General features: G+C 41.5%; 1 protein-coding gene across 6 annotated transcripts in view; it reads right to left on the reverse strand.

The window, feature by feature from the left end:
* Nucleotides 1–381: 381 nt before the first annotated feature.
* Nucleotides 382–23,485, reverse strand: part of HEATR5B (HEAT repeat containing 5B) — an 83,207-nt gene continuing 60,103 nt past the window's right edge. The window contains exons 30-37 of one of the 6 annotated variants that reach the window (XM_025197617.1): nt 23,083–23,343; nt 21,042–21,169; nt 18,288–18,432; nt 15,710–15,994; nt 12,576–12,800; nt 8,105–8,256; nt 3,160–3,373; nt 382–1,317 (exon numbers count right to left, since the gene is read on the reverse strand). In XM_025197617.1, coding sequence (XP_025053402.1) covers nt 1,013–1,317; nt 3,160–3,373; nt 8,105–8,256; nt 12,576–12,800; nt 15,710–15,994; nt 18,288–18,432; nt 21,042–21,169; nt 23,083–23,343 — 1,715 coding nt within the window. In that variant the 3' untranslated portion in view covers nt 382–1,012. Of the gene's footprint in view, nt 1,318–3,159; nt 5,572–8,104; nt 8,257–11,149; nt 11,294–12,575; nt 12,801–15,709; nt 15,995–18,287; nt 18,433–21,041; nt 21,170–23,082; nt 23,344–23,485 lie in introns of those variants that run through there. The other 5 variants (XM_025197618.1, XM_006018419.3, XM_014517332.2 and 2 more) reach the window with 5 other exon arrangements.

Here is a 23,485-nt window from a genome sequence, read left to right on the forward strand (position 1 = left end):
GGAGATGAGTAAAGTAGAAAAATGGTTTCCCACAGGCCCCTCTGCTAGGGGCAGGGCTGTCCCAGTGTGGGAGGGTGAATCGGGGCAACCACCCTGGGCCCCACGCTTTGGGGAGTCCCATGGAGCTGGGCAGAGCAGCCGCAGCGACTCTGTGATGCTGCCAGCTTAATGGCCAGCTGCTCAACACCGCCCCCCTGAATCTGCTGCTGGCTTCCTCACATCCAGGGGCAGGGCCCCGCACAGGCTGATTTGCCCTGAGCCCCACACCCTGCTCAGGTCATCTCTGGCTAGGGGCAAATTCCACAACTATGGAAATGCAGATAGTATGGAGTCCTATTTGTAAACCCTGTTTATCTTAGATAAGGGTTTGGGCTCTTTGAATCCTTTCATTCATGGAAACTAATCTGGAAAGAAAAAAATAATGCACACAACTGAAGGCATCTCGCTTAGCATGCTTGACTGGAAAGGATCAAAACTCACTTGGAACATGACTGAAACATTTCAATTTCAGCTTTTTTAAATTCAATGATATGCAACGGGCTCCATATTTTTTTATTTTTTTTTTAAAGAAAAAAAATGTATGTTCCCACACCTGAAATTCCCAGAGATAAAATGGTACATACTGCATGTTCATTTCTCCTCCCACTCCCTTCCCACTCTGTATGTTGGCAGAACATGAACTAGCTTTTTAAAGACACATTTGCAAGGTTCAGGGTCAGTGCTCTAAAAATAAATAACTCAGTTTAGCAGGATAGACTATGGATAATCTGGTGGATAATTTATAACGTACATTCACAAATATGATCACATTCCATTTTTTAAAAATGTATACAAATATTAGTAACACTACTTCCCTTATAATGCACAGATTTCTAATAATTACACATAAAGCTCTATTAGACAGCCTTCAACATACAAACACAGACTTATATGCAGTAGTACATCAGGAATGATGTAGTGCTTTTGACCATTTAATTGTATGCATGATCCAAAAGGAGTAAGTCAAAATAATTCAAAAAAAGCTAGTTTTAAGTTTAATTGTTGGAGCAGAATATACTGTAGGTGGTGGTTGCCTGGCAGCTGCTTTTGCTTTGCTGGCTTGACTTGCTCGGACTGCAGTTTCCAAACGTATTTTCAACTCTGGAGCAGCTCCCATTACTGTCTTGAAAGCATGTGGATAGAGGGGACCAATGTGCATTAGATTCTGGAGTGCAAATTCATGAAGATCTTTTGAAGCTGCAGATGCAGAAGCAAAGGCATTTTCATTCAGAAGATAAGAAATCAGAGTTGGAACTAGAAGAGCAAGCAACTGGACTCCTGAAAATGAAAGAAAACAAAATTATCATGTTAAAAGGGAAAACAGAGTTTAAAAAAAGTTAAAACAAGTTAAAAAAAACCACAGCAATAATATACATATACATAACTGAAAAGAAGATGAGATTACTTTTTTCCTCAGTTCATCTTGTTACATTTTCTTACCAGCATTAGTACACTTTGTTTCCATTCTATCCATCCACTTCACTGGAGAGATTACTGCATGACCTAATATAGCTCACATTGATAAAATATATTACATTTATAAAGTTCCCTGGACAACACAATTGCCCTATGAAACAAGAATGTGCCTAAGACACCAGACTGAACTTTCTGATGGAGCAAGTAGCTGAGTTAATTTCTATTCCCAGTCTGTCACAGCAATTTTGATCATAACAATTACTGTTTGGGCCACAGTTTTCCTGTCTATAAAGGTTCCAAACTATTGTTCTCTTACATATGGGAGTCAAAGTGTATCGTTCCTGTATTTTGAGAGACCAAGACAAAAGATGTTTTGTAACTAGAAATTCTCAATAGGTATTAGCTTTACTTTGATGAAGAACCTCACTGTGGGTGCATGTGCACGTGAAATTAATGCGATGCAATAAACTCTGGCACATATTGTGCTAGAGTTTATTGCTCCTGGGAGCCATATTTACATGTGCAGTCAGGACTGCAGCACACTGAGCTGGGCTGGAGCAACCTTGGCTGGCAGGGGGCCCAAGAGGTCAGCCTGCCAGTCCAAAGCTGCTCTGACCCAGCTCAATATGCTGTGGAGGGGATGGCTGGGGTACAAGTGCTCCAGTGCAGGGCTATCCGGCAAGCAGCCCCTGCACTGAAGCCCCCTAGTGCCCCAGCCAGCCCCATCAGCATCTACACGTGGATTGTGGTATACTGAAGAACACTGCTGCAGGACAGTACTTGCATTTACAAGTACTAACCTATGGCAGTGTTTATTAGTTTACTGTGACCTAATAGGGCTGCACATGGAGACATGGAGACTTTACTACAGAGTAAACATCTTGTGTAGACACACACTGTATCTTTAGCAACTCCACTCCCTTAGGACTTTGGTTATACACTTCACTTAAGGAATTATATACCTGATAGCAATAATCCTCCCTCTATAGTTATGTACTGGTTCAGCAAAAATAGCCGTCCTCAAAATCACCAATATCCTAGAAATCTCCCACCCAAGCATTTGTAATCCCATCCATGCTTAACTTGTGAGATCACAGCCCAGAATGGTATGGATATTGGAGAAAGTGTCCCTGGAAAAATGACAGCAACTGCACTAAAGCAGGCTCCTTTATTACTTTTTAGCAATCTAATCAAAGTGTTTATTTTAAATATATAATATGACAGTTCATACATTTTAAATGTAAAACAAAACGCATGCTTTATAATAGACAAGGTTTTGCCACACAGGAATTACCAGAATATCACTATTTTTTCCTGCTAGTTTGGCTAAATACTCAGATACCTTGGTAATGAGGGTAATATTGGTACCAAGCCTGAGAAAAAAAAGTTGGTAATGGGTATGCCAAAGTGGTCAGTACTAAAAGATTTAAAAATAGGACCAGTTCATAGCCTAGACACTTCTGTTTGGAAGGTTTGCTTTAGCATATAAGAAAAACTGAAATGCTAGTGCAACACATGACACTATATACTGGGTCAGTTTGATACCTGACATTATACCTCTTGTGATGCAAAACTATCATACAACTTGTTTTTGCACCATTTCAACAACCACTTTTAAGTGTATCATCAAATCCCCAACTGCAACAAGCTGGCTGTAAAATACTTTTGCATCAGAACTATTAGTGTTCTAGACAAGATACTTACTGTTCTTCTCTTCACCAAGGGCAACCAATGTTTCCAGGACTTTTATTCCCTCTTGGACTGCTAAAAGCTCTGTGTTGCTGTTAGGGCGGTTCCTTTCTACAGCTTTCAGTTTCTCAACCATTATCGGTGCCAATGAATGGATGTATGGAGTTGACAGAGCACGGTTAGTGTGTTGGAACACAGAAAGTAGAAGCTGGTAACACTTGGCTTGGACCTACTCAAGATAAATACATGCATTAACTTATGGATTTAGAAATCTGCATTCATTTATTAACTTAAGAATCTGTAACATAGTCCAACACATATTTGTGTGTTTAAATGAAAGACATGGAGACAAAAAAGGGAAAAAAATAAAGGGAAAAAAGAAAACCACTGAAATAGCAGAAAACAGCAAGACTAACAGATGGCTCAACTGCTAAAAATACTGGTATTCAAAATGAAAAGGATGCCAAATAGAAAACAAATGTAGAAAACAAGGGTAATAACTACATGAAACTCAGTAAGGAGATTAGTATTTTAATAACTATTCTTAAACATTCTGATCAGTCACTATTGGCCACAGGGCACTGGCTGTATACATTTCAGATCTGCAAGCAATAACACTGGTTGCATCTGAGAAATCTGAGTACTGTATTTGAAAGGCCCTTCCAGTTCCACAAGGTTAAAGTGATCCCTACCAAAAACAGACAAGACTAGTTGTTTCAGATATTTACAAAACAGTCAGTGTTCAGGGGAATGGCTAACTGATACCTTTTTTGATCTTCTAAAATTGTTTCAATAAGGAGACCTCAGTCAATATATCTGATCTGGATTTTAGAAGGAATATTCCCAAAATACTATATAGGAACAAATGACGAAGTATGGCCTTGAATACAACAGGACACAGATATCTAAGAGCTTGGAAACTGGTAATACAAAACAGGATGAGTTACCCAACAGGGTCTTTTGTGGATCAATACTGTGAGTAGTATGAAATATATTAGTGACTTTGATAAGATTTTGTGGTGACAAAACCTATGCAGTAAAAGATAAGATATGGATTAAATTGAAATTGTAGAACTATAAAAACAAGAGACCTAATTAGGTCATCTTGCTATTTATGCAGCATCAATTCTCTACAACATTATTTACTACAGCCCTCTAAATTTAATTTTTTCGAACCTGATGCGACAGGGTTTCATCAACTTCCTTCTGAATGCTGCCCAATAAAAGTCTGTGACAGTTGAGAACTTATGATGCTGGAATTCACGTCACTTGCTGGACCTGATACAGCCTGAATTTCCTAATCTTCAGGCTATGTCACAGAGCAGATCTATGCATTTGGGCGGTCATGGTGGTTTTAGAAGTAAAATGATATTTCTTTTGGGCACTAATATTTTTTTAAAAGTAACGTTTAAAAGTGTACTTTAAATAAATTACTTTAAATAAATTCAGCTTAATTTTTATTTATGCACTTTTATCATTAGAATGCACTAAGTTAGAAATGCAGCTACTGCAGTTAGTTTTTGGCTGAAAAACTAAATTGAATTATACAGACAATGCAATCCAGAGCATCTTCTCCTTGTTGATGTACCAAACAGTGTGGACAGGCTGTGGTTGGTATCAAGCTACTCTCTGTCACTCACCAAACTGCTAAGGATACTCAGCATGGCTGGATGAGAAAGGCAGGGAATTTTATTTCAGGGAACAGAGAATTGAACTAAGGACATATACAGAGCAGAGTAGGGATCGCAGAAAAGCAGAGTTGGAAAGGATGCCATCAGGTCAGCTAGCACAGCCACTTGCTCAAAGCAGGATCATCTCTGACTAAAGTATCTCAACCAAGCGTCTATGACCTGCTCTTGAAAATTTGCAGGGACGGATAATCCACAACTTCTCTAGGTAACCTGTTGCAATGCTTGACCACACTCAAAGTCAAAAAATTCTTCCTAATCTGACCTAAATTTGTTCTACTGCAACTTGAGGACATTGCTCCTATTCTCCTCCCCTATGGGCACAGAGAAAAAAAAAAAAATCTAGCTCCATCCTGTTTATAATTTCCCTTCAGGTATTTGAAGACTTATCAAATCCTCCGCAGACTTCTCTTCTCCAGACTGAATTATCCTAGCTTTCAGCCTTTCTTCATAAATCTTGCTTCCCAGGTCTCTAATCATAACTTTTAAAATCTTATTATACAAATATTAAAAACAAACGGTGAAAGTGCAAAGGTATGCGGTCCTCCCAGTGGCCACAAATGAAACATCATGTCATCAGAGACTGAAACCCCACCACTTATCTAATAGTTTGTCACGTTCTGCTGGACTCTTTCCGATCTGTCCACTTCCTTTAGTATATGAGGCCTAAAACTGGTGACAGAACTCCAGGTGGGGCCTCATTAGTGCTGAGCAGAGCAGAAGAATCACTTCTCTTGATCTGCCAGAGAGACTTCTGTTAATACAACCCAGTATTGTTGCTGACTTTTCTTTTCTGTGCAACAAGAGCACATTGTTGGCTCATATTCAGTTTATGGTTCACTGTAGTCCCCCAGGTCCTTCTCTACAGTACAGCAGCCTAGCCAATCATTCCCCAGTCTATTTGCAAGCAATTATGGGATGGCCCATGTGCACAACTTTGCATTTGTCCTTGTTCAGATTTCTCCAGATCATTCTAGATAAATACCACTCCAGAGCGTCTCACTACCCAGTTTGAGGTTATCAACAAATCTGCAATCAATTCCATCACCCAAATCATTAATAAGGTTCATATAAAAATAAGGGATTTAAAGGCTCCTGGCTCAGCACACTAGCCCTCTCGATTTGCACTGGTCTTCACCAGAAGTCCTAGAATTGTGATTACTCAGCTAAATGAAGAGACATGATATAAAACTGTTTTCCATTTTAAGAACTCCAGCAAGTCTGTCTTTGGTGGACTTTCAGCATGGTCAGAGCATATGACTCCCCAACTTCAGCCTGGAGAAAGACAGTTTTGCTGCAGAGGATTTTCAGTCTGAATAAAGATTTAAATGACTCAACATAAGTAAGCATTTTTCATATATTTTCCTTCTCATGGAACCTCTGTATGCGTTTCAGTGGGGGGAGCACCATGGGTGCCGCATCCAGACGAGCAGACCAAACCTCTTTTTGGTGCCACAAACCATATACAGTGAACATTAAAACATGCACCAGCAGCAAAATTTGGACTTCCAGGATTTTCTGGTAGGAAAAAACGTGGAAAAAAAACCCAGCACAATGTTACAAAAAAGTGTGCGCTGGCACAAACGGAGGCCTGGCAGTCTAGAGCAACGTTCTGGCTCTATGCTGTCCTTATGCTGCTGCAGCACGCCACCAGGACATCATGTTATACTGCTGGGGCCAGCATAGGTGCTGGCCCCAGCTTCCAGCTCTCCCTGGCTGAAAAGCCACAAGGAGCTGGGCAAGGGCAGTTTGCCCCAGGTGAGACAATGCATCCCCCAACAAAGAGCACTTGTAGGGGCTTGCACTTGCAGTGGCACAAAGTAGCAGCACAAATTTGTGCCACTACTACTTGTGCTGCTGCAAGCGCATACCCCTGCTCATCTGGACATGGCCTATAGGTATACTATATAGGAAAACTCCATAAGCAGTAGGGAAAAAGAGATGAGGAAGTTTCATCCTATATCAATATATATGGATTGGCAGTATACTGAAAGAGCAAAAAAACTGGATAATGAGAAGAAAGGAAAGAAGTCCTGAGGAATTCCACATGAATATTCTATGTAAAATAGCGCATTCTTAGACGAAAAAGACAGATGTTTTTCTTCTTAAAAGGAGATCAAGGAAAAGAGTCCTTTCAGTGTCTTAAGGCTTTGGGAGCAGAGAGAACCACAATTTTAACATGGAAATCTACCACTGCTAACCTCTAACCTTCATAACTAATACTTCCAGCCAGCTCAATGCTGTCGTTGCCTGGGTAAGAAAAAGAGTTGACAATTTTCTCTATCTAAATCTGCTAGTTTTAACTCTTAAGTAATCAGTAGTTACTTTAAATGCAACTATAACTGAACTGTTATTATTAAGTGAACTATTGACTATGAATCTCTGGATACCAAGGAAGGAAGAGCAAAACAGATGGAGTCTGTCAAACCAAAAGCACAAAAGTCACAAAAAAGTGTGAAGAGACTTCAGGTCCCCATCATATTAGTTTCTTAGGCTGGGGAATAGGTGTGCTAGTGTAAAGTGATCTCTCTGACTTGGCATTCCTTATGGGTTATGGGATAGAAACTTATAAAATGTAATTTTATCTGCATATCTGACTACTCACAAAACAAACTGATTTCCAGATAACTAAAAGTAGGTTTAATTTCACACTACTTTGAGCCACACCTCGTTAAAATGTATCGTATTAGCAAAAGTTCAGCTGACATGATGACTTCAAAAGATAAAGAACACAAGCGAGTTCAGACATGAGTCACAATTTTAGATCTCCTCAGATACGCACACAAAAATTACGTAACTGCACACCTAAATTCGATTTGTACATTTAATGAGTTTTGATGAGCACATAACAGACGCACAAATTTTGCACATGTATAAAAAGAGGATCACTAGAAATGAGGGGCTTCATTTTTATCCCTTGAGAAAAGGGTCAAAACAGTATTAGGGAAAATGGGGCTAACAAACAAAAACAGATGTCTTTAGCCACATAGGCTTTTCCTCACCTAAATTCATATATATGAACAAAGATAATTTTCTGTTTAAGGATTTCAGAATCTAGCATAAGGTAACTTGAAACCCCTAAACAGTTGCTTAGGGGCTCGTTTGTTTTTAACAAATACCATGGTGCAACAGTTTAAAATTATGACTAATTTGACATGCAGTTTTTGAAGGAAAGTCATTACAATTTTCAGGAAACTCAGAAAATGCAGTATACTTATTAATTAGTCTTATAGCAAATATCTATGGGGTATGTTCCCAGGTGATGAGCTTACCCATGGATCACAGGAATTTAATGCATTTTTAAATCTGTTCACACAACCATTCTGTAAGGACGGCACTCCAATTACTTCTGCACTTGCGGACCAAAGGAAGAGAGCAATAGCTGTTAGCATGCTTATTTCATCAAGAACAGGCTTAGAGGCCTCTGAAAAACAAAAAGAAAAAAGCAGACTGTTAGCTTATTCTGAAAAGGGTTTAGAATCTGTTTAGTAAATCCTACCACACCAGGATAAATTCACAATGAGGAAACATGCTGGAAACAACTTCAGCTGCATACAAATATGCATCTATTCAGTACCAGATCTGCATTTTGATCATCACAGACAATGACTGATATTCCTCAGTTTTTTTAAATGACTAGTCATCTGTTGTAAAGTGTTTCAACATTTCTAAAACTTCCACCTATTAAACCTAAATTATTCAAGCTTGATCTCTGACTACAAGCATTTTTTATGAGTTTTAATATTTAAAAAAGTAAATTAAGCTACTTTTGGGCAAGACCATCCAATGAAGAAATATGTTTCCCATTATTAAAATATTCTTTTAAACATCATCTGCAGCTGAAATGGCTGAGGGCAGAAACCCAAAATCTAGTGTGGTAAAAGTCTGCACTGGGAAGGGCCTTGGAGTAGTCTAAATAAACACTGGTTTTGATTCGACTGATTTTATAAGCCTTCTGGAAAAAAAAAAAGCACATGAAGTACACCTTGTACATATTCTTCTTTCTAAAAGGGTAAAGTATTCAATTCCACAGCATACTGAAAAACGCACTGAAGATATGCAAACCCAGTGTTTTGTATATCAGTGTGGCCCTGACGGCTAGATGGACACATAGGGCAGCATGAGGCTGAAACTCAGTGGGCAGGACCCAATTTTGGCATGCAGGGCAAGACCTGAGGTGGGGCAGTGTGGAATACCAGGGCTCAATCCCAGTGTGCTGTGCCTGATCCTAGCATGCCGGGCTGATATCAGCAAGTGGGGCCGAAGTGAGGCCTGATCTGGATGTACAGGAGCCAGCTGCGGCCACATTGGGCCTGATTCTGTCATGTGAGGCCCAGTCCAGGCCACAGAATGGCCCCGCATCACTCATCTAGCCCACAGGGCCAAAAGGTTGAGTACCACAGGTATAGATAACTTAATGCAATAATTCACTTCTCTCAAATGTGCCAGGGAGATGGTACTGTTTAATCAGCTCGACTGTCCCTGCACTCTCATTTGTATTTTTGCAGAACTCTATTCATTGCTCTGTTTAATCTTCATATGCAGACAAAGGAATGCAGTGAGAGAATTCTGGCTGAGGTACCATCACTATGCAAGTGACAAAATAAATAATAATGCAACTCTGGATCTCTTTTCAGCACAGATAACAAAAACTCCAGCCTCTTTGCTCTTTCAGTGCAAGGGCAAGGTAGGGGCCTAGATCAATTCAAGTTGGTTAGTTTATGAAAACAAAATAGAGATCCTCTTAGTGGATGAGTCAGGGGTATGATTTTCTTATTACTGAAAAGGTACATTCAATCCTTTGTCAAGCATACTTAGAATCTGTAAGTGGTTTTTGCACCTAACTTTACCTCAATTCCCTATTGGTCAATGGCTAACTTCTCCACCAGTACTCTGTACAGGAAACCCTTGCTATTCGTGGGTTTGTCATTTGCAGTTTCAAATATTCACGAATGTCGAACCTGCATCTTAAACATGCTTCAAGGAGCTCCTCGGGAGCTCTGTGCTTGCCACTACCGCCACACTCCCGTTGTCACCAGAGCAGCCACAGTACCTTTTTCGCAGATTTCGTCATTCACAGGAGATACGAGAACATATCCCTTGTGAATGGCGAGGGTTGCTTGTATTATGCTACTGTAAATCTCCTTTTCCATTCTGAACCTTGCTACAATTATCTATGCCTGGCTTGTCCAACATATGGCCCGCGGGCCACCATGCGGCCCGCCAAGCCATTTTCTGAGGCCTGAGGCGCTGCGATGGGAAATGAACCTAAACATCGTTTACTTTCATTCCCACCCCTTGTCCCTCCCCCAGCCCCTCAGCAGCTTCCTAATGGCTGCTGAAGGGCTGGGGAAGGGACAAGGTTCCCACATGCACTGTCAGCTTGACGTTGCCGACGTGGTGTGGCTTCTCCCCTCCCCCCTCATTTCACGGTGTCCCTTCCTAGCCCTGCCCCTCCCTTCCTCATTTGCATGCCGGCCTTGCGGGCCACGTGGGCTGAAGCAGGTCATGGTGCAGCGGGCACGGGGGGCACGGATGCCAGCTTGGAGTGATGCTGCGGCCGGGCCTGCGGGAGATGATGCTGCTACTGTGGCTGTCAGGGTGGGAAGCTGGCACTACTCCTACTTCCCTGCATCCCCCATGCTTACAGACATCACGCTGGGGGTCGTGAGTCATGGGCCCCAGGAAGGGAGCCCTGCTGGCTGGGATCAGGCTTGGGCTGCCTGGGAGGAGAGGGAGCAGGGGGGTGTCCCTGCATGTCCTGCACCCCCCTATAGGGTCCCTGCATGTCCCCCTGGCTGCTGAGCCCAGGCGAGCAGGTGTGAGAGCATCCTTGAGGCCGCCCAGGTGGCAGGGAGGACACGGCAGGGTCAGACGGCGCCCCTTGACCCCTGCACCCCCAGGCCGCGGCTGGACAGGCCGCGAGAGCGCCCACTCCTGCCAGCCCACTGGGTGATAAAAAGTTCATGATCCGGCCCCACATCCAAAAGTTTGGATACCCCTGATCTATGCCCTTTCTACCTTCATAATTGTATTATTATTACATTCTTCATAATAAAAAATTATATGAAACCTATTACACCACTTCTCAAAGCTCAGCTGGTTTCCAGTTTCACTGAGGAATGATTCAAGACACTAAGTTTGATCTACTGCAGTGATTCTCAATCTTTTTTAGATTCAGTGCACCCCTCAGAAAATGCCACCTCTTAGTTTTGCCTTGTTTTTTGATCATACTGTACTAATCCCACCTCTTAGCCCCAAATTCTTAAGTATATCATAGAATCATAGAAAGGAGGACTGGAAGGGACCTGTAAGATCATCAAGTCCGGTCCCCTGCCATGGGCAGGAAGTAATTGGGCTCAAACGAACTCAACAAGGTACTTGTCCAGCCTCCTCTTGAACATCACCAGGAATGGCAACTGCAACACTTCTGCTGGAAGCATGTTCCAGATTCTAGTTACCTGTATGGAAAAAAAGTTTTTCCTTATGTCTAGCCTAAACTTTTCCCTGACTAGCTTGTGCCCATTCATCCTTGTCCTCCCAGGGGGTGCTTTTCTGAAAAAGTTGCTCTCCCAGATCCCGGTGTTCTCCCTTAACATATTTGTAGGTGGCTATCAAGTCACCCCTCAGTCTTCTTTTACTCAGACTAAACAAACCCAGATCCTGAAGTCTCTCCTCATAAGGCCTATCCCCCAGGCCCTTGAACAAGCAGGTGGCCCTTCTCTGCAACCTTTTGAGCTTGTCCACATCCTTCTTGAAGTGTGGTGCCCAGAACTGGACACAGTAACTCCAGCTGTGGCCTCACCAACACCAAATAGAGGGGGAAGAACACCTCTTTGGATTTACTGACTACATCTGCTGAAGCATGCCTGAGTCCTATTTGCTATTTTGGTGATTTCATCACACTGGTGGCTCATATTCATCCTCTGGTCAATTGTCACCCCCAGGTCCCTTTTGGATGCAGTGCCAGTCAGTGGACCACCACCAATCTTATAGATATGGTGAGGGTTCTTCCTACCCAGATGAAGGACCTGGCACTTGTCCCTGTTGAACCTCATCTGACTGCGTTCTGCCCACAGGACCAGCCGGTCAAGGTCATTCTGGATCTCTGTCCTGTCCTAGGACATACCCACTTGTCCCCACAGCTTGGTATCATCCGCAAGCTTAATCACTGGGCTTTTCACTCCCTCATCCAGCTCATTGATAAAGACATTAAAGAGCATGGGCCTAAGCACTGATCCCTGGGAGACACCACTGGAGATGGCCCTCCAGAATGAGGCCACTCCATCAATTACCACTCACTGGGATTGGCTGCTGAGCCAGTTGCCAACCCAACTTACTGTAGCCTGATCTAGGCCACAACTCTCCAACTTAACTGAGAGGATTTCATGGGAAACAGTATCAAAGGCATTGCTGAAATCTAGGTAGATGATGTCCATCTCTTGTCCCATGTCCAGCTGGTTAGTTACCTGATCATAAAAGGATGCCAGGTTTGTTAGGCATGACCTCCCCTCGACAAAAACATACTGGTTGTTTTTCAGCATCCCACCAGTTTGGAACTTGTGGTTGATTGCCTCCCTTGACAAATTTTTTCAAAGATTTTTCCCAGGACCAAAGTCAGACTGGTCTACAGTTAGCAGGGTCATCCCTCTTTCCTTTCTTAATATATCCTATTAAAATTGTATGCAAAATGCATAAATTTGCCTCTATTAAAAGCTGCTTCAGTGATGGTAAATCGCTTACCTGGTTGAGAGTATTCCAAGATAGATGCCAGAGTGCTTCGGATTAGATTGGTCCACTGCTTTTGAGTTTCATCAGTCTTGATGACTGGAAGAGTTACAATAGTTTTTATCCCTTGGAGAGCTGCGCTGACAGGGGGTGGAACCTGATTATCCACTGATTTTATTGCTGTTTCTTTCAACACTTTTGTAATCAAAAACAGGATTGTGGGTAATATCGTCATGCATCCTGAAATAAAAAACATGGTACATTTCTTGCTGTTAACTTTAACAAATGGTATGGTATACAGTCTCTTAATCTTTCCCCAGAGGGGCATCTATTGTTATCAACAAATATGCCAAAATCTACTATAATTCATCTAGTGATGCATGTAATCCCATATTTTAACAATTAACAAAGGAATTTATTGTTCTATTCTGAATGTACAGTATGATTAGCTTATTCCATTTTGCAGGAAAAAAAAAATCAAGATTCATTTGGTCAGACAGAAAGGACAGGAGGCAGCACAGCTCTCACCTACATGGGGGAAAGACTTGGACTCCAGTCCTTGTTCCAAGGACTGTAAACTAGAGAAAGGGTGCTTGTAATAAGAACCAAAACCTATGACTTCTACCCTCCCGAGTGAGTGCTGTAAATACTTGGCTTGTGTCATGCTCACTCTTGCCCCAGTGCTTGCTCCTAACCCAACGAATCTCGCATTCGTTTCTGCCAAGTGGAACAACTTCAAAAGAAAGCACTGACATTGCCCTACCCTAGAGCTGCCAATAACTTCAGTCAGGGTACTCTCTAGAAAGGCAGCAGATACGGGTTTTATCCCCTCAGGCAGAAGATGAAACTGAACTTGGTTCTCCCACATTCTTGGTGACTGCTCTATCCATCAGGCTTTTGTATAAAGGAGATACCACTACCATCTTCTCCTGGCAAAGCAGGAGCACCTGTGTGTTTTGCACAGAGTCCAGTTCTGTACATTAGGCAAGCTCTGAGCAAATCCATTGCATTGGGCCCTTCAAGGGACATAGGCAAGGGTATTCACCCAGCTTGTGGCTCCAAAGGAGCTAAGATGCAAGACAGGAACCAAGTTGCTCAAACCCTAGCACTACTAAGGTCCCTGACAAAGGTTACACTTAAGACACAATTAATTGGTTAATCACATCTTAAGTAGTGCTTTGGCCACACGTTCATTCAATTAAAAGTGATAAAACCAGGAATAAGTGGCAAAGATATTACACAAAATATGAATTAACGACTTCATGGCTAGCTCCTATCATACCTTTAACTGAATTTGTGGCCATTGCTCCTAGCCTCCATGGCACACTTGAGAGGCTGGCAGCACTGATCAGCTGATCAGCACTCCCAGGTGAGGGAGCACGAGCTCCCCTTGGCTGAGAGCCTAACCCAGCTGATGGAGCTCCCAGCCATGGGAATGCAAGATGCTTCTCCCCCACCCCACTGCAGCTAAGAGCTCCAATTACTGACAGGGCTCCCAGCTGCAGGGGGCCACCATGAACCTCTGTGGCTGGGAATCCCATCAGTGATCATGGTGTGCCCCTGGGGCTGGGAGCAGTGATCAACTGATGGGGCTCCCAGGCACAGAAACGAAAACTGCCAATGTAACATGGCACGATGGGATCTGATGCTCAATCAGCGTGGCATGGCAGGAAGTGCAATTGTTGAGATCGTTCATCCAATCCCATTTCACCTTCTTTTTAATATTTGTCAGTGGCCTAAATTACATGCTTCTGTGCATATACAGGAGCCAAAATATGAGCAACCAGGGAAAGTTTGTGTCAGTAGGTTCAGGCACTTTAACAAGTTATGAAGAAGTTATGCGGATCATACTTTTAGACCTAGGGGCCAAATTTTAGCCAAGGCCCTTTGTGATCTAGCTCGAAACCTTTTCTAGTCTTCAGTTTCCACATCTGTAATATAAGTATAGCAATGCTTCATTACCTCTCAGGGTGTTGATAGCACAATTTTATGTAGGATGTCTGGGGCATATAAATATTTTAGGTTATTACTCTCCCTTCCCTTTCATCCCAAGGGGCACCAGAGATCTCCTAATATACTATAGGTGTATACACCATAGGTGTATACATCCTCTTTTTTGCAGCCTCAAAACAAACGCATCTTTCTGGCTGAGAAAGCCCAACCAAAAATTCCTTTCACAGGTTATCAATAATTCCTTAGCTGTCCTGAAAGGTCCCTGCTGAATGTTAGAAGTTCTCCATTTCACACAGGGGTGAAGGCACTGCTCAAGCACGCCTCGTCTCAGACATCTCCCAGAAAGAAGGCAGGGTAAAGTTGTTTCTTTATAGGTCTGCCTTTTTAGACTCAAGGCATGCCTTCGAAAATGTAAGCTCTTAGTTTTCACTCATTTATAGAAAACTAATATAGCAAATTCTTTTCTTGAAAAGAACTTGGAAAGAGCACAACAGGTCTGAACGGTTTTAACACTATGATTTCCTATTTAAAATCTCTGGATATCTTATGAATCATGTTTGCACACCTAACAGTTCTAACATTGTGTGACACTCCGCAGCATCCCTGAAAAGATCTCAAGGCACCTCAGGTTGCTGCAGCACCCTATTGGTGGAACTCTATCTCTGCCTTCTGTCTGACTTCAGACTGGCAGGGCTAACTACCTCACATCCCCCAAAAAGCAAGACAAAAACCCGGGACAGATATCAAACCTCAGCCGCCTGCACAGGAGCCAAGGGCTATGGGCCAACTCAGAGACTTTATTTTAAACAGAAGTTATGCATGGTATTCATCACTGACTTGGACAAGAGCTCAGTTATTTTAAGTGCTTTGCCTAGAACTGTTATTTATTGGTCCCCACATCAAGAGGTGCTGAAAATTTGCAGTATCTGTAAAATGTCTTGCAAACTTGAAGGAGTGCATAAACAGGGCATGCAGTGCAAGTTTCAAAAGTGCACTCCCCTGATATCCTCTGCTCTGAACATTATTCTATAACTTAAGCCTTGACATCAATAAATCAGCTTCATTTTACAGTGGTCTGCAACAGAGAAAATATATAATTACAGCAACAATTGGGTATTATTAAGACAAACACAACTGTGCATGTAATATTTCTCATAAACACATTCATTTTTACATATTTAGGTATAATACAGTACCAGCAGGAGAACACAAAGAAGGCAGGTCAGATAGGATAGTAACTGTTGCAGCCACAAGACGAGAACTTTCTTCAGACAGCTGGAGCTTAGTAGAGACATGACTTGGAGAGTCTGACATTTTTGTACTTAGCTGTGGCATGTGCCGTACTAAGATAAACATTAATAATTCCATAGCTGCAAAGACGAGAGATTTTCCAGGCACAAGACCACCACTCTCACCACCTTCTCCTAACACAAGACAAGTTTCTTTTTCCTTTACATCCTCTTCATCTGCAATGAAAGATACTTGGGGTACAATAAGAAAACCATAACAAATATTACATAAAATCATTGTAAGAGTGAGTAGCATTTTGAGAAAATGCTAGCAGTTCACAGTAATTTATGATAATGGAGCTGCTAAATAAAATACTACTTTTCAAATTAAAACATAGTTAAGGATTTTAAAATTGCCTTAAAGGTGTTGTGATTACAACTGACTTAAAAATTACATAGACTCCAGAATTTAATACTTAATAGTTACAACATAGCATTTGAAGTTTCCAACTTTTTTTTTTTTTTTTTTTTAAGTCCCATGTAAAATTATAGCTGTAAGATGCCAACTTCTGTATGTTACAAGAAAGTGTCATGTGAAGTACACTGACATAGATTTTCTTTCTTTTTATTAGTAATAAGCACATAACCCTTTGGTAGAACAAAATATTGAAGTGCAGTATGACTCTCCAAAAATGGCATCATGCGATTGTCTCTCTCAATTATTCCAGTATCAAATGTATTCAGTTTAGAAGATTGTCTTCCCCAATTGGCACATTTACAAGCTACGTCTTTTTCTTCTCCTGCACCTCAGTAATAAAGGTTTGGTAGGTTAAAGTAGGTCTATATAGCCCGACTGAATTTAAAATGGCTTCAGGGAACAACTGGTACCACAGCACCTGAGACTGGAAAGATATAAACAAACTTTGCCTTTGTACCACCATAAGAATTATTGTGGCAGCACAAAGCCTAAGTAAAGAGAGATCCATGCCCTTGTTGCACCACAGACACTCAAAATTGTGGTCATGACACTAGCTGGTATTACTTGTACTGCATTTTTGTGACAGATGTCTGTTGTTTTATGATAGGAATGTGCAGGCAACCTGGAGCTACCCATACACTCCTGCTGCCCCAGACAGGTGCTCCCAGGGCTTCAGTGGCCTGGATTATCCACTTCCAGAAGCATAGCCTGAGAATCCCCCAGCAGGAAATTCCCCAAGCATGCACACTGTGTTGCTGCACCCAGACGTGGGGTGCACCTCTGAAAATGAGGAAACGCTGGAGTTCCCATTTACAGGGGAACACCCCAAGTCAGTTCCCCATTTACAGGTGACGTGCAGGATCAGGCCCCTGAAACCCCAGGACCAGGAGGGGCCCAATCCTATGGGGCAATGTTGCCAATGAAGCCGATCAACTCTGCTGGGACACATCCTGGCACAGCTCATCCTGCTCCAAGGACAAATGTCTGTTTATAGCCTTAGAGTCTTTTAATAAAAAATTCTATTGATGACAAAAAGGAGCAGAATGCTGCTCAAAGAGAATAAAGGGAGCTTTACCTGATCACAAGATGACAATGAACTACCAGTGTGATACGACTTTGAAAAAAGCCACTGTGATCCTAGAATATATTAATGATTACTTCCAGTAGAGATAGAAAAGTATTGATGACAATGTACATCTGAAATGCCTGTGTGCAACTCTGGTTATTCACAATCAGAAAAGAATTTAAACTGGTGCATTTACAAGGGAGGAATTACTGAGACCAGGGTGCACAACCACTGGTCTATGGGCCAGAAAGCCATATTTTCTAGCCTGCAGGGCTCCACACAGGTCTGAAAATTTGGCAGCACTTCCCTGCTGCCAAATTTCCAGACCCATGGGGAACCCTGCAGGCCAGACAGCATGGCCCTGTGTGCTAGCTCAGGTGAAATGGACCAGGGCAGCATAGGGTCCAATCCAGGCATGTGGGGCAGGGAGGCATAAGACAGGATGCAGGTAGTATGAAGCAGGACCAGGCAGCATGGGGCCTGATCTAAGAGCAATCCCAGGGATCCAGTCCATGGTTTGATGCTGCACCACTCATCTGACCTGTGGGACCAAAAGGCTGAGCACCACTGACCAATACAATCTGGGGAAAGGTGAGTAGTTTCATACAAGAGGAGACTAAATAGTCTAGCAAAACAAAGGATGAGAGAGGATACAACTGGCCTCTATAGACACAATAAAAGAAAAGGAAGCACAGAAACAAATGGATACATGAAAAGGCCATTAATAAAATGCAAGCTGAAAATCAGAAGATTCCAACTATGAGAGAAATGAGATAAAGCCTACCTATACTAGCAGGGATCTTGTCCCTGATACAGGAAGAACCCTGCTGGTACAATATTCATTTAAAAAAAGGGCATCTATAGCTACAAACATACTGAAAGGATCTGTATAATAATTTTTACCTACAACCACACTTTCATAAATTTCAGTTCATCACCCAATTCACTATTTTCCTCTGTTAAGGCAAACGGTTTTACATTTGTTACATTTAAAGTCTTACTCAGAGTGTTTCTTTTTTCCTGCAGATAATCTTGAGCTGCTCTCACTATCTGCTGGACAACTCCAGTAATGAGCAGCTGGACTGAGGGAGGGTCCCATGTCAATAAAAGTCGATGCAGTACACTTAGAAGTTCAACACCAAGGAGCTGGGATAAATTTAAAAGACAAAAAGCATTTAAAGAAAAATAAATTAGAAGTGAATGGTTCATAAGAGAAACAGAAAAAATGGTTCTGACCAATGTACTATTGTTCTTAGACATAAAATATATTTTCAGTTTTAAAAAGGCAGTTATTTGGCACACACCAAGAGCCAGACCCTATTTCAGCTATTAGACAGCTAAGTGTAAAACTATCCCATCCTGTTAAAGTCTTGAAAAACTATTGATATAAAAGGTAGATATCACTGCTAAAGCTAAGATTACAGTGTGTTACACAAGCAGTTGCTTTAACAGGTTTTCAAGGATGTGAATGGAGTGGAATAGGACTGCACTTAGGTGCTCAAGATTACTTGGACATCTAATAGATGGAACAGACTCTGACCCTATTTATTTTACAATTTAATTTTGAAAAAAATATCTTTTGAATACAGCCTGCTCTGCCCTTTAACTTGCTAAATCATTTCCTTACTCTAAAACAAATGCTTTTCACTCATCGCAATCCTGTATTTTCAGAAGTGAAAACTGGTTAAATCTAATTCCAAAAGCAAAAGACAGCTCACTGTGATTTGTACTTGAGAAACATGAGAGACTGCTGCTCCAAAATGCTCCTCTCCTTTTTTTTTTTTTGTTTTCACTCTAATGATTAAATTTTGAAGTAAAATGTAAAAGTGCAAAATATTTGCAGACCCTCCTGCCTGACAATACTTAAATAAATGTATCTGACTGAACTCTGTGGTCTCTTCTTTTGTTTTATTCACCCCAGCTAGTTTGAAAACTAAGTTTACAGACTTCTGGAGAATATGGAATGCTGCATACTGATCGGAAATCTTCTCATGGCCAAAGAAACCATTTTTAAGGACTGTACTCATAGAAAAATAAAGGCGGTCATGATATAGCTTCCCCAAAAACTTATCCAGCAGGTTGAGTATTTTCTAAACACAGCATATTGAAAAATTAAATCCCTCATAAACACCATAAGTTGCTAAAAGACGACGACCTAAGAAAACTAGGGCCCCCATCTACGCATTACAATTATGCTGCAATCAACATGTTTTCACTATTAGGTAATTGGCAGCCCCGGGCTGAACAACCCAGGTTTAAGACTTGAGGATGTCTGGCCAGGGCCAACAACCAACTGACTGTCTGCTGGACAGCCACAGGTTAACTGGACCCAAGGCTGTCCAGGGTTGGTCCCCAAACAGCCCTGAGTCTTGAAATAGACTCAGGGCTGTCCAGGGTGAAGCCAACCATCAGCTGACTATTGGCCTTCCTTGCATGTGGGGCTGCAGCACCTAGCTTTCAACTTGCCGGTGCAGTGAGAGGCCAAGATTATGATCCCAGGCTCTCTCTGAACTGACAAGTAATGATGGCGTGGTTGCTCCCTGATATCAAATCACATCTCCTGCCATGCATACGTGGGGCAAGGGCCTAACTGTTAAAACACATCTTGGACATGGCTGTGATATGTAAGCAACGAACGGTATTTCACTAAACCCACTGAGCTCATATGATCAGAAATATCTTCTGAATATGGTAATGCATTACAGCAGAGTAAGGGAAAACAGAATCACTCATCCTCAACTCTCCAGAGCTACAAAATTAAAAGGTTTGGGGTTTACTATTTTTGCTCTGTACTACTAGTCTTTCTACAGATTTCCATGTTCATTTCCCAACAGTGTTTTCTACTCTACAACAGTATACAAAATAAATAAAGGAAAAACATAAAAATCTATTCATTTGCTAGGATTTATTAGGCATTAAAGAGGATAGAGTAAGTAATGATCTTGACACTGACTGCAGTGCTATTAAAAATTAAAGATAATCCGCTGGTGCAAATGGAAAAGTTTTATGCTTCCCTGAATTTCCCCTATTCGGCACAAAAATCATCCTGGGAACCTGACTTAATCCCATAGCCTCCAGGAAATAGTAATCTCTCTCTAATGATAAAGACAGAATTTTTCTTTGTTGGGTATACAACGTATACATGTCTGTACCTAAAAGAAGGTAACATGTTAGATACTGAATATAATGACGAAAGAGTATTTCCAGTATAGCTACCCCGTATTTTTGGCTAAAAGCTGGCTTTTATTCAAAAATGGAACCTTGGAAACAATTCAAGTTTTTTTCTTTTTAGATTGAAATTTTAAATGGAAAACATAGTCTGTTTGTTGCTGTTCATTTTTAAATTATTTTAAGGGATATTTTTTCCTACTCAACCCCAGGCATTTTTTTAAATCATTTTTAAAAATTAAATTTCACAAACACTTTTTAAAAATAATTTCACAGAATGGAAAATGATTTATTTTTTTTTAAATCAGATCATTACAAGAAACCAAAAGAATATTTTTGGTTTTTTCTAAGTTTTGGTAGCTAGTTCTGCCTAAGTTTTTTTATCAGCTCTAATGATCACAGACACAGAAATATTGCATAGATTAATCACTGAATATCTATATTGTATGTATACACGTGTATACATGCACACATACACTTCTATAAATGGTATTTATATATTATATATACATCATATCACATGCACATGATGTACATATGTACAATACAGCTGTCTAAAAATATACCATTAGACTTGTGTACTATACCTGATCCTCTGCAATATGGATTCTAGCACAAGGGGAATCCAATAAAGTGTGCAGGGCTTGTAAGCAAGATGTGACATGTTCAACAGGCTCCTCAGGCCTAGGGGAGCAGAGGAATTGTATACTAACACCTGAAAAGAAATAAACTTTAAGTTTTGTATCCAAAGATAGGGGTTGCTTTTTACATCAGATTGAAATTATAGAGATCCTTATGAATTCAGAAAAATCAACAAAAGTAATAAAGCATATTAAAGAAGCAGATATTCTAAATCCTAAGAAAACTGTACATGTGGACACTCTCATAGCCTTCATCACTGAAATCACCAAATGCTTCATTACTAATAGATGTTACAGTGGCACTGTAAAAGTAGATAACTACTACCTTCAAATCTACAGATGAGAGAGACACTGACTGCAGTGCAGGTAAAACCAAGGACTTGTCCAAATCTACTTCTTACTGAATAATGTTCTCTAGATCACAATTTTAAAACTATTAACAGATGGTAGTATGTAGACTTGTATTTTGTCATCTGAGGTATATACAGATACCCAACACGTTTTTATCTTTGAACAACAGAAACAAAGTCTGATACAAATCTAATCTGTTCTGATTCCATTAGAAATGCATGGGCCAGGTCTTTTTCAGAGCTACAATTCTTTTTTCTGAAGAGGGGGGTTTCCAGGCTTTGCACTAGAATGGATGCAGGAATCAAGATAGATGTCATTTACACTAGATGCAGGAGTTGAGGTAGATGTCATTTACTTGGATTTTAAAAAGGCCTTCAATAGAGTGTCTCATCCCATTCTTATAAATAAACTAAGCGATTGTGACGTAGATGATTACATGGTCAGGTGGGTGGTGAAATGGCTTAAGAGATGCACCCAGGGAGTGGTGGAGGATGGGTCGGTATTGACCTGGAAAGATGTGGGCAGTGGGGTCCCCAGGGTTTGGTCCTTGGACCAGTGCGGTTCAATATCTTCATCAGTGACTTGGAAGAGGGCGTGGAGAGCACTCTGTCCAAGTTTGCGGATGACATCAAATTATGGGGCAAAGTAAACACAAGGGTAGGCAGGAAATGGATTCAGGTGGATTTGGACAGGTTGGAAAAGTGGGCAGAACAGAATAGGATGCAGTTTAATACAGCTAAGTGCAAAGCGCTGCACCTAGGGAGAAAGAATCACCAACACACATATAGATTGGGAGACGATGACCTTCTAAGTAGCACAGCAGCAAAAAGGGATCTCGGAGACATAGTAGACTCCAAGATGAACATAGTTGTCCATGTGATGAAGAGATAAGTAAAGCTAACTGCACTCTACCATGCATTAGCAGGTGCATCACAAACAGGTCTAAGGTGATACTTCCCCTCTATGTGGCATTGGAAAGGCCGCAGCTGAAATACCGCATCCAGTTTTGGGCGCCACACTTCAAGAAAGATGTGGATAACCTTGAGAGGGTTCAGAGGAAGGCTACTCTATGGTTAGGGGCCTGCAAGTAAGGCCCTGTGAGGAGAGATTGAGGGACCCAGCCCTCCTCAGCCTCCTCAAGAGAAGGCTGAGAGGTGATCTTGTGGCCGCCTACAAATTCATTGGGGGGGGGGGGCGCGGCCACAGCAGCAAGGAATAGAAGATACTCTACTTACCAGGGCACCCCTTGGGGTAACTAGTAACAATGGCCACAAACTGACAGAGAGCAGATTTAGACTGGACATCAGGAAGAACTTCTTCACAGTAAGGGTTACTAAAATCTGGAACGGGCTTCCAAGGGAGGTGGTGCTCTCACCTGCCCTGAAGGTCTTTAAGAGGAGACTAGACAAGCACCTGGCTGGGGTCATCTGACCCCAGCACTCTCTCCTGCCCAGGGCAGGGGGTCAGACTCAATGATCTACTGAGGTCCCTTCCAACCCTAAAAATCTATGAAATCTATGGATAGATGGGCCATTTTCAATATCATCAAATATCATTAAAACGTTAAGATAATGATATCCACTTAATACCACAAAGCAGCTGTGTTTAACTTTGAAATGTAATCCATGGCTCTTACCTAAAATCAAATGCATTCTATCTTTGTTTATTTCTGGCAAAGATTTAGTGGTAGGCGGTGTTCCAGGTGCCTGGTTTAACATAATGGATGTAGCACGTTTCTGAGAATTAGGCATTGCTGCAGCTGCTTCTTCTGTTGACTCGGAAGTATTAAATCCTGTACTATTTAGCCAGAGTGCCACTGCATGCAGTATTGGAGCCCATGAGTTCCGGTAGTGCAATCTAGCTGTATCAATTGTCTCTGGAGTGTAAAATGCTCCACCTGTTAAATTATCAAACTAAATGTTAACTCACAGAAAAAGAAACAGCCATTAAAGTCTAACATCTTGTGGTATAGTGGCAATGACAGATCATAGGAGTAACAGGAAGTACCTACACATCCACTTGACCCTCTATAGCAGGAA

The sequence above is a fragment of the Alligator sinensis genome, unplaced genomic scaffold (assembly GCF_000455745.1).
Source record: "Alligator sinensis unplaced genomic scaffold, ASM45574v1 scaffold489_1, whole genome shotgun sequence".
NCBI lineage: Eukaryota > Metazoa > Chordata > Crocodylia > Alligatoridae > Alligator > Alligator sinensis.